At 40.7% G+C, this 12,229-nt stretch overlaps 1 protein-coding gene across 1 annotated transcript in view; it reads right to left on the reverse strand.

The window, feature by feature from the left end:
* Positions 1-12,229, reverse strand: part of MYO1D (myosin ID) — a 255,527-nt gene that overhangs the window by 91,611 nt on the left and 151,687 nt on the right. The window contains exons 17-19 of the mRNA XM_036454229.2: positions 10,572-10,795; positions 8,011-8,155; positions 7,359-7,463 (exon numbers count right to left, since the gene is read on the reverse strand). Of these exons, the coding sequence (XP_036310122.1) occupies positions 7,359-7,463; positions 8,011-8,155; positions 10,572-10,795 (474 nt within the window). The remainder of the gene's footprint in view (positions 1-7,358; positions 7,464-8,010; positions 8,156-10,571; positions 10,796-12,229) is intronic.

A 12,229-nucleotide genomic window follows, 5' to 3' on the forward strand; every position in this document is an offset into this window, starting at 1 on the left:
CAGTGGCTGCATTTGGTGGCGGTGGGGACGGGGCTTGAGGAGGTTTTTAGGGTGATGGAAAGGCGTTTAAATTTACACAGGGGTGTGTCCTAGTCCAAACTCACCTGCACACTTTAGATAATGAGTATTTACCTGTATATAAATTATCTACCACAATACAAAGACAAAACAAAAACAATGTAGAATCCCAACTATCCATGGCAGATTTTTTTTTTTTTTTTTTTTTTTTTTTTTTTTTTTTTTTTTCAATTATGCGGGCATCCTGGTATAGTTAACAACAGAGTGGGTAGGAACCAGGCCCAGGATGCCAGCCAGCTTGCGGCTGCTGCTCTCCCAGCAGTGTAACACGTACCTAAGTACAAGGTAACCTAGGCAGCTGCCTACGGCTGGGCTCCATGGCAGATTTTTATTTCCTGCCTTAGTATTTCATCAACAGTAAGTTAGCTCCTGGCGGGTCATGATCTTATGGTGACTTTTGCCTTGTACCTCACAGCCCCCAACAGAGAAGTGGGCAACCTGTAAAGTGATACTACATCCCTGCTCATCTGTGGGTTGTGAGAGTCCTTTAAATCAGTGATCGCCAACCGGTGGTCTGTAGACATTGGTGGTCCGTGAGGTCCGAAAGGTTGGTGACCGCTGCTTTAAGTCCCACAGGATAATTTTAAGAACTCTCCTTTCTCCCATGGGCCAATCGGTGTTGATATGGGAGCTGTCAGATGGGAGAGGCTGCAGCACGTGGGAGGTTGCATAATGTCAGAACAAAACCCCCCCAGGGGCGAATAAGAGCACGGGTGCTCAATAGCTAACGTCCCTCTTGCCCAGTTTGGACCTGGAAAACCGTGACTGCTGCACTGAAGAAAAGGGAGCTGTGGGCGGCTTGCTTTTATGTACCTGGGGCTGCGTGCCCCTTTATGAGTAAGCCACCTCTTTAATAAAAAGATCTCTAGCACTGCAGGCACGGGAGAAGCATGCTGATTTAAAATTATTTATTCTCCTGGTTGGAGTGGGTGAGATTTATTTGTATGCTGTCTTTTCTCATAAAGCGTTTTTTTTTTTTTTTAATGAGTTTAATTTTTCCCGTCAGAGTATTTTTTAAAAATTTAAATTCTTTATTGATTAAAGTATTACATATGTCTCCTTTTCATTGACCTCTCCCTGGCTGCTCCCACCGCCCAGCACATGCCCACATCCCCCTACTGTCTGTGTCCATTGATTATGCTTATATGCATGCATACAAGTCCTTTGGTTGATCTATTACCTTTCCCCTCCTTCCACTCTCCCATGCCTTCCCTTTGAGGTTTGATAGACTGCTCGATGCTTCTACGTCTCTGGATCTACTTTTGTTAACCAGTTTATGTTGTTCATTATATTCCACAAATGCCATCAGAGTATTAAGTTTCATGGCCAGCCATGCACACAGAGTGCTGGCAGCCAGACTGTCCTGAGTGAGATGTAACTATGAAAGAGACCTGTGCCTGTATTTGCCATGCGCATTACTTGGTAATAGCTACCCTTAAAAATCTTTAAACTTGCAATTTTGTTGTAAGAATTGGAACTGAATTAATTTTTCTACATGTGTTAATCCAGTGTACATCTCCTATTAAAGAAATGATACTAGTAAATATTCACTTGAATTAAGTGATTTGATAAATATTTTCTTTCCCCAAATTTACAATGAGCATTTTCAAGTACTTTATAAGTTGCTGATGACATACAAAGGAATGACAGAAAGCCCTTGGTTATGGTACAAATCTGAGACTAGGACGGCAGATGAGTGGAGACAGATAAGAAGGTTGTAAGTGAAAATAATTTCATACAATGTATAAAGAAAATAAGATTAGATAATGGGATTGGGAGGAAATGTGCGTGTGTGTGATTCTGTAGAGTGCTACTTTACTAGCTAGTAAGAAATGCTTCATTTGTAGGCACATCTTTTTCTAACAGATTAATGAAGGGACCTGTGTAACTATGCAGTTAGCTACTTGCTGATTAGCAGGTTTTAATTTTAGACTTGGGTAATATATAAATCAAGGTACTGAGCACTAAAAATTTCTAAAGAACACCCTGGCTGGGTAGCTCAGTTGGTCAGAGCGTTGTCTGGATACACCAAGGTTGCAGGTTTGATTCCCCTGTCAGGGCATGTATAAGAATCAAGCAGTGCCAAAACCGGTTTGGCTCAGTGGATAGAGCGTCAGCCTGCAGACTGAAAGGTCCCAGGTTCGATTCCGGTCAAGAGCATGTAACTTGGTTGTGGACACATCCCCAGTAGGGGGTGCATAAGAGGCAGCTGATTGATGATTCTCTCTCATCGATGTTTCTAATTCTCTATCCCTCTCTCTTCCTCTCTGTAAAAAATCAATAAAATATATTTTAAAAAAATCAAGCAGTGAATGCATAAATAAGTGGAACAACAAATCTCTCTACCCCTTCCTCCAATAGTAATAAAAAATTTTTTTAAAAATTAAAAAAAAATTCTGAGGAACTACAAGGTCATGTTTCTCAGTGATTAGAAGGAAAAGCAAAGTAAAACAATAAAAAAGACCACTAAAAACCCTCCACTAAGGAGAATAAAAGCTACAGTTGTGATATATAAACCTCCTTCCCTGCTTCCAAGATCTTGTTTTTAAGATGCAACAAAGATGTTGGACATTCATTTGAAAACATGGACAGTGTTGGTAGGACCTGAGTAAATTAAGACAGATGGATGGGACACAGAAGATATATTATATGTAAAAGATAGCAAACTAAGATTCCAGTTTCAGTTTGAATTTCATTCAGTCTTCTCTCTTTCGCCTCATAGCTTTAGAAATCAGTCAGTTCTCTAAACATATCCTTATAACCAAAGTATATTTTTTAGTCTTGACAAAAATGAAGAGCAATAAAGAGTAAAATAGAGCCCAGCTGGTGTGGCTCCGTGGTTACGTATAGCCGTATGAACCTAGAGGTCACGGTTTGATTCCCGGTCAGGCTTGATCCCCAGTGTGGGGTGTGCAGGAGGCAGCTGATCAGTGATTCTCTCTCATCATTGATGTTTCTCTCTCTCTCCCCCTCTCCCTTCCTCTCTGAAATCAATAAAACATATTTTAAAAAATAGTAAAATAGAGTATATGTGGTGAAATAGTAACTATTCTTTATGGTGTTTATTCATGGCACACGGCAACAGTGTTTGCCAGGAAAGTGAACTGGCACTTGTCAGAGACTCGAAACGAGAGACTGCAGAGCGGGTACATCAGCCTTTGCTAGGCTGTGTTGCACAACACTAGCCTTGTGTGATGCTTGGTACAAGAAAGGGATCCCAGTTCAGCTGGTTTGAGGAACAATGCAAACCACAGCCTACCGTGGGATGGTCATAACCCACGAGTTCATTCAAGGCTCTGAGGATGCTGCACATAGAGAGCATGTTCAACATGAAGCTTGGGGCCCTTTTTAAAAACACACTCAGATTCAACAGAAACCCATGTTGGAGAACATGTGTACCCATCTGAGAATATGGAGACAAGAGAACATCAAAGACAAAATCTGAATAATAAGCCAAAGTAATGTCCCTCATCTTTTGTGAATTTGTATTAAAAAATATGCGTGTGCTGCAAAAAAGTATGAAAAGATGCTTCTGCATAATTTCATAAGTTCATGCAAGAGTCATAAACGATAGGCCACAGAGGTCAAGTGGAGAGTATTGTCCTTTCTATGCTATGTCCGTGACTAAATCTAGAAACTGACAAACAAAAACCTCAAAGCAGCAATTTTACTGACAATGTTTAGAAATATTACATCCTTTTTTTTTTTTAGTGTAAAAATGTAATTCCTACAGAGAACAGGTCATAAATCTTTACCTTGCTTCTTAGCAACTCAAATCGTCCTTAGAACATGGATCTAGTGGGAGGGATGCCATGCAATTCAGTGATAGCTTTAGGTGGCATAACTCAGCTAAATCAAAATGGAAAGAAAAGCTTAAAAATATTTTTATTGATTTTAGAGAGAGGAAGGGAGGATAGACAGAAACATCGATGAGAGAGAAACATGATCAGCTGCTTCCTGTATGCCTCCTACTGGGGATCGAGCCCACAACCCAGGCATGTGCCCTGACTGGAATGGAACCTTGACCTCCTGGTTCATAGGTTGATACTCAACCACTGAACCACATCAGCCGGGCAAGAAAAACTTGTCCTATACATATGTAAATCTGTAAATGCAAATTACGTTAAAATAATTATGGCATAGGAACACTAATTCTCTTCCAAGTAAATCCATAACGTAATAGAAAAACTGGATTGCAGACTCAATATTAGATACTATCTCATCTTATTTCTTCTTTTACCCAAACTAAAATCCTCTACTAAAGAAAAAAAATCCCTGTCATCTTGCTTTTGCCTAAACACTCCTAAGGATCTGTTTACAGGTTCAGTCAGCACCACAGAGCCCAGAGAGAAAGATTCCCCGGAGAGTCAAACCTATTATGAGAGCGAGAGCAGCTATCTGCAGAAGTCTCCCATCTTAAAGGAGAGTTTATGACAGTAGTTGATAGAAATTGGCTGGTTCATAAAAAAAAAAATCAAAAAAAAATCAAGGCATAAAGAAAAGGACTTTACTGAAATCGTGTCCAGTTCTTCTTGGTACATCTTTGGGATTAAAAGACTCTAAAAAGGACATTACCTATAGTATGGAGAAGTACTATTTTGCTTTGAATTTAGAAATACAGGAGCCTGGCTCAGTGGTTGAGCATCAACCTATGAAGCAGGAGATCCCTGTTTGATCTCAGTCAGGGCACCTGGAAAGGTTGTGGGCTCGATTCCCAGTGTGGGGTGTGCAGGAGGCAGCTGATCAGTGATTCTCTCTCATCACTGATGTTTCTCTCTCTCTCTCCCTTCCTCTCTGAAATCAACAAAAATATTGTTTTAAAAAATACAGGAGAATGGCTAAGAATTTTTCACTTTTTATCCAGGAGGAGCCAGGGAGAGCATGCCGTTAGACATCCCATTGTCACCCCTGGAAAAAAAGAATCAGAGGCACCAGAGACTTTTCCAGAGTAGAGGATGGCTGTCACCACCACCCAATGGTCTTTGATCCCTTGTCCTGATTACTAATGTGACTTCATAGTTACCTTGATTCTAGAGAGGAAGAATCCTAGATAGTGGAAATGAGGACTCTCAGAAATGGCTGGAATGGTACATTCCTTGGTTAAATTCACTAAACTGGCATTAGGGCTTATACTTTTTTTGTGGGGGTCAGTGAACTCTGGTTAGCAAAAGGCATTTCCTGATTGGCTGATCAACCCTAGGTACACTTATAAACAAGGGTTTCTGAAATGCAGCTCAGAATTAGACTCGGGACTTTGGTAATCACTCTGAGATACTAGCAAACTTTCCTTGGTGACATTTATTTCATTCTACGTTTAAAGCAGACTGCTTTCTACATTGTTATTAAAAAGTTTTTATTACATTGAATTGAATGTCTGAATGCTAGCAGTTATGTTTTTTTGAACTTCATGAGTAGTTCAAGCTCCTTCTTCTATTGTATTATAGTATTTGGTCAGTCTAACTAAAGATCTGTCAAAACTAAAATTTTTGGTTTTGTTGCTTTATTCCCTATTATTTTTATATTCTCTATTTAATTGGTTTCTGCTCTAATCTTTATTATTTATTTTATTTTTCTGCTTGCTTTGGGTTAGTTTGTTGTTGTTTTTTTTAGCAGTGTCTTAAGGTAGACGATCAGATTATTGATATGAGATCTTCCATCTCTTCTATCACATTTCCCTCTAAGATGGCTTTCACTACCTCCCATAAGTTTTGCTACGTTGTGTCTTCTTTTCCAAATGTCTGATTTCCCTGTGATCTCTTTTTTGACCACTGGTTACTCAGGAGTGTGTCACCGAATTCCCACCTATCTGTGCATCCCCGAAATTGCTTTCTGTTCTTCTTTCCTAATTTCACTCCGTTATTGTCAGAGAATATACTTTGTAAGATTTCAATCTTTTTAGATTTACTGAGGCTTGTTTTATGACCCACCAACAGAGTTTCTCTAAACTCTTGCAAACACTAGTTATTAAGATTTTAAAGTTCCCCACATTTATACAAAAAAAATCTTTTCATTATTTTGATCGGAATAACACTGTAATTTGTATTTTTTGAAAATGTGAAACAAAAAAACCTCTAAAATCACCTAAACCTGAACCTTTGTTGTGAGGTAACTCTTTGATATTTTCTTTTTAAAATATATTTTATTGATTTTTACAGAGAGGAAGGGAGAAGGATAGAAAGTTAGAAACATCGATGAAAGAGGAACATCAATCACCTCCTCCTGCACACCCCCCACTGGGGATATGCCCACAACCAAGGTACATGCCCTTGACAGGAATCGAACCCGGGACCCTTGAGTCTGCAGGCCGACGCTCTATCCATTGAGCCAAACCAGTTTTGCCTGGTATTTTCTTAATTCTTCCTTTGAATATTGGTGTATTTATATCAAAATCTCTCCTGGGGTTAAGCTAGGCAACGTTTTTCTTAAACCCACCCACTTAATTAACATTTTAAAATTTATTTGCATAATTTGCATATTTTTACAAAATGTTCTTTTATAGTTATTTCAATTTCTTTTCTCTCTCCTTTTCTAAATAATTTTTAAAATTATTATTATTATTTTTTAAAACCCAACTATGTTCCTTGCTTTCCACTTTTCCACTTCCACCTGTTCCACTTGCCCAGCTGTGCTCATCTCCAGGTAAATAATGGTCCACACACATCCTGCTCCAGGTGAGCAAATATATCCCTAGCACATAACCTTTCCCCTCCCTTCCGAATCTCCCTATGTCCTTCTCACTTTTCCAAACTACATTCTTCTTCCCTCTTCCTGGTGTGGCTCAGTGGTTGAGCACTGAGCTATAGATAAGGAGGTCATGGGTTTGATTCCAGTTCAGGGCATATGCCTGCATTGTGGGCTCAATCCCTAGTGTGTAGTGTGCAGGAGGCAGCTGATCAATGATCCTGTCATCATTGATGTTTCTATCTCTTTCTCCCTCTCCCTGCCTCCCTGAAATAAAAAAAAACCACACACACAAAAAAAACCCCCAGCAATAAAACATGTATAAAAAAGTATTCAATGACCATTAAATATAGGCAGACAAGTATGTGTTTGAAAGATAGATATTCAGTAAAATACGGATCCTTGACTTCTAGGAGGTCCCCAACTCTCCTGTTTTAAGAAGAATGGTTGCTAAAAATATCCACTCTCCTTCCATCCATGCCTCCCACGGACAGGCACAGCCACCTGAGGACAGAGCCAGCAGTGCCTATCACTGTTTCACTGAAGGCGTGTCTCAGGGCGCTTCAAGATCGAGGAGGTCTGTCTCAAGATCGCCTTACCTTACGGACGTGACAGGAGAAGAGGACGTTCATGTACTTGTCCTTCCGTTTCAGTTCATTGGCAACGGGGACGAAAGTGCCTGAGGTCTGAGGTGTGTCTGGCTTCTGAAAGAGACAGGCAGTGTGATCAAATGACGATGCTTAGCATTTCAGGTGAAAAAGTGAGCTCTCAGCGCACGGCTTTATTACTAAGCTCATGACGTTGTACACGCTTTACATTTTACCTCCCCATCCCAGGGGCTAAGTACTAAAGGGTTGTTTTTAACAACAAAGGTCCTATAGTAGTAAAAATTTAAAATAAGGGATCGGAGAGAGGATGAAACAGGGCTTTGGGAATAACTGATATAAAGATGATGGCTAAAAATAGTTGCTGAGTTATGCAAGGGAAGGTTTAAATGGTCAGAGCCATGGTAGAGTGTGTACCTAATACACACAGACAGAAGACAGAACACCCTTTTTAACGTGGGGGAAACATCAGCTGTTGTACACCTGGAAGCAATAAAACTTTTAGTTTAGTGTTGCTCATAGGATTTCGTTTCTAAAGGTGTCGATTTTTCTATAAATTCTTGGAGAAAAATTATTCTACTTTTGTTTTTTTGTTTTGTTTTGTTAAAGGAGCCAGAGTGAACCCACTTAGTTCTCCTGCACTTACCGAAGCAAGATAGTTGCCTTCCCAGGCCCTTTGGAGCCCAAGGTCAGCCCTTTGACCCTTCAGCATCTCCATGGCTGCAACCTTTGCCCTGACCTGGGGCAGGTCTGAAGCGGGGATGGTCTTGATGAGCTGAGCTGCTCGCCATCTATGATTAAATAAACACAATGTATTCGACTGCAGAAACACAAGACCATTCATTCTCAAACAAGAAGCTGCCATTAAGTAGAATGAACCCAGACTGCTTGTATGTTACTCCAAAAACAGTAACATATATATACACTATTTTGCCTTTGGACTAGATTAATACAACTGGAGAGAGGGGGGGGGGGGAAAGAGAGAGAGAGGGGGGGGGAAGGGAGGGGGAGGGAGGGGGGGAGGGAAAGGAGAGAAACAAGTCAATAAACTGAGCAGGCGCAGTCTTTTCAAAATGCTCATTGACTGCAAGCCCTAAGATGCCTGGGACCGTCTTTTGCATCTTGGCTGCTTGCCACCATATACCTGGAACCTAAGTCAATGCCTGTGGGACAGCAGGTGCTGAGTATATATTGCCACTAAATTTTACAAAAATTAATCAACTGTAGGCCACACATAAAACCTCAAAATCTAAGGAAGACTGTAGTGGCCACAGAGCAACATAATCGAAAATAATAATTCTTTGCATCCATTAAAAATATTACTTAGATCTTTATTTGTTGTCATGCACAGGTCTTCAAGACTTATTTCTAAGTCACATAACCATAATTATAATCTCGCTTGTGTAAAAGAGGGAAAAATTCCAAATTATATGTGACTCTAGATACATATGCACTCATAGTATGAAATGTTTTATATATGTATTTACTCATAATTCTTTCAACAACCCTATGAGCAGTTACTATTGCTACAGTCCTTTTACAGATAAGGAAGCTGAGTCACAGAGAGGTTAACTAATTTTCCCAAGATTACACAGCTATTCAATGGCAGAGCTAAAATATGAACCCAGGCTCCAGGGTTTGTGTTCCTAACCATTACCTCATGCTGTCTCTTACAAGTGTGTGTTTGTAAAAGCAAGGACAAAGGTTTAGAAGGATATAAACTAATTGTTAATGAGTGGTTAGTTCAGGGGAAAGAAATAAAATAGGGAGAGACAAGAGGAGGCGTGGAGGATTTCAACTTTATATCCTATATGTTTTTTATGTTATTTCACTTTAAAAAATGAGCATGTATTCATGTATCACTTAATTACGTTTTAGATTATGTAAAAAATGCAGGTTGCAGAGAGTACAATTCATGAAAAAACACTTATGTGTGCATTAAAAAGGCTGCCAAGACTACAATGAACATCGATAGTATTACACCTGAGAATTTAGGTATTTTTGCTTTCAATAAATCTGCACTGTTTGATTTTTTTTTCCTTTTTATGAGCACTCATTCTTCTGCTTTGAAAGCAAATAAGATATGTAATATAAAATTTTCTTCCTGTGCATTTTTTTAATCACCTGACATCTGCCACCAATTTACATCCAACCTCTCAATGACTTTGGTGTTCCATGTGGACCATTATGCCACCAAATGACCACATTTGAGGGCCATTAGCTTAGCATATGGGACTAGACAGCTGCACCTAAGACAAAGCTAAATGTATCTGGCACACACTGGCAACAAATAAGCTCAAACAATCAAGAACAAGGAGTAATAAATAACTAAACATTCAGATTCAGGGCAGTTTATAAAACAAAAAATGAAGAATGGGTGGAAAGGTATCACATAGATGCTTGTTTATTTAAAAAATACTGCATGCTCTAAAACAGTTATTTCCTCCTTTATAATTTAAAATCTCCAGGGAAGCCGAAGCCGGTTTGGCTCAGTTGTAGAGCGTCGGTCTGCGGACTGAAAGGTCCCAGGTTCGATTCTGGTCAAGGGTATGTACCATGGTTGTGGGCACACTCCCGGTAGGGGGTGTGCAAGAGGCAGCTGGTCGATGTTTCTCTCTCATCGATGTTTCTAGCTCTCTATCTCTCTCTCCCTTCCTCTCTGTAAAAAAAAAAAAAATCAATAAAATATATTTTAAAAAAAATCTCCTGGGAAACTTTAAAAAGGACTTCTGTTTAGGCCCCCACTCCCCAGCTCCATCAGACAGGTGTTTCTGGAGGTGAGGCTTGGGCAGTGGCATGTATCATAAACTCCTTGTGAGTTTAAGGTAAGCAGGACAGACAACCACTGCGTGGAAAGGATGGAGAGAAATCCCAGTGTGAGTTATTTGCGGTGATTTTAATAGCTATTTTTTGCTACTAGAAGAAAGTAGAGTCTGCATGCCAATAACACCTTCAATATGGCTTGATCCAGGGGAGGCAGCATGCTGCTGTCTAGATGGCTACAGGGAAGAAAAAAAAAAATCAATGGACAGTACTGCTATTTTGAGAGGGGAACAGATGCCTTGTGAAATCAAAGTCTACAAAACTGGAGACATGTTCGAACGGCAAGGAGCTGAGCCAGTCTCCTGGTCTAAGAACTGTGATTTCGAGATGACACCTTAAGTGTGCTGCCATCAACGGCGGCAGCACATGCGAACAAGTTCTTACCTATTAAAAATGGCCTGGAGGTGCTCCTCGAAGCGGCGAAGAACTTTGGGAGGGGTTGGCCACTTGACGTGCTTCCCGTGGTCTCTCATGGTCTTGACGCCGTGGAAGCGCCGAGCCACCTCGCGGATGTAGGACTTCACCTTGTAGTGCCGGTAGTATCTGATGATGGTCAGGGCTGCCTTGGTCCTCTTGTACCGCATGCGGGCCAGCGTGCCTCGCCACACCTTCCCGACAGAGGAGAGAACAAGAAAAGTGATGCTGGCTGCCTGAGTAGTAGATTTCACTTTGAAACCATAGACCCTCCTCTGCTTATAAACTCAACTGGAGAACTTGCAGGAGCCACCCGAATCTGCCTGAGCCAAAGCATGTCAATTCTGTCAGCCACCAACAGGTGGCGGTGGGGAGTCGGGCCCGTCATTTTGGTCCAGCTGTCTACCTGGGCACTGCTGTCTACACTGGAGAGTGTGCTGAGTTTGAAGTAGATTTAACGTTATGGTCACAAAAAGAAGAATGACGACGAACTACAAATATCTTGGGATAAATGTTTTTAAGAATGTTGAAAGGGAACAAGATGAGTCAGAAAACCAAAAGCCATCAACATTTGTAGTTCTCACACAGAGCATGTACACAGGCCCCGAGGGCAATACCACACTGCATTTACAAACTGACTCACACGCAGCCTGGGCATCCCCCCTGCAGGTGCTGTGTAAACGCCCTAGGATTTAGATGTATTCCTGCAGGAAGGGCAAAACAGATTACCCATCTCTCATCAGTGATGTTTCTTTCTCCCCCTCTCCCTTCCTCTCTGAAATCAATAAAAATGTATTTAGAAAACAAAAAACAAAACAGATGACCAATACTATATGAATCGTTAAAATCTTTTTAGTGCTCAGAAGTCAGACAATATATAAATGTCTCATTGCCAACTTTTTAATTTTTAGATAGAGAGGAAGGGGGAAAGGGGGAGGAGGGATATATATATATATATATATATATATATTGTGTATATATATATATATATATATATATATATATATATATAGAGAGAGAGAGAGAGAGAGAGAGAGAGAGAGAGAGAGAGGGAGAGAGAGAGAGAGAGAGACATTGATTGGTTCTCCTATTAATTATGCATTCATTGCTTGATTCTTGTGTGTGCCCTGACTGAAGAACAAACCCACAACCTTGGCAAATGGGGAGGATGCTCTAACCTGCTGAGTTACCTGGCCAGGGCTCAATGCCAGCTTTATTTAAACATGGGGAAGTTGGAGATATATATATATATTTGTGGCCCAGTGCACAGGAGGGGGTGTTCCTAAACCCAGCCTGCACCCTATCCAATCTGGGACATCCCTCTTGCTAGCCAAGACTGTTGGCTCCAAACCACTCACCTGCCTGCCTGCCTGATTGCCCCTAACCATTCTGCCTGCTTGCCTACTCACACCCAACTGCCCCCACCCCCCTGCCAGCCTGATTTCCTTCAACTGCCCTCCCCTGCCGGCCTGATTGCCTCTACCGTCTCTGCCTCTGCCTCGCCACCATGGCTTTGTCCAGAAGGTCTACAAGTCTAATTAGCATATTACCTTTTATTAGTGTATATATATATATACTTTTAAAAAATATATTTTTATTGATTTCAGAGAGAGGAAGGGAAAGGGAGA

Source organism: Pipistrellus kuhlii, unplaced genomic scaffold (assembly GCF_014108245.1).
Source record: "Pipistrellus kuhlii isolate mPipKuh1 unplaced genomic scaffold, mPipKuh1.p scaffold_m20_p_28, whole genome shotgun sequence".
In the NCBI taxonomy this organism is placed as follows: Eukaryota; Metazoa; Chordata; class Mammalia; order Chiroptera; family Vespertilionidae; genus Pipistrellus; species Pipistrellus kuhlii.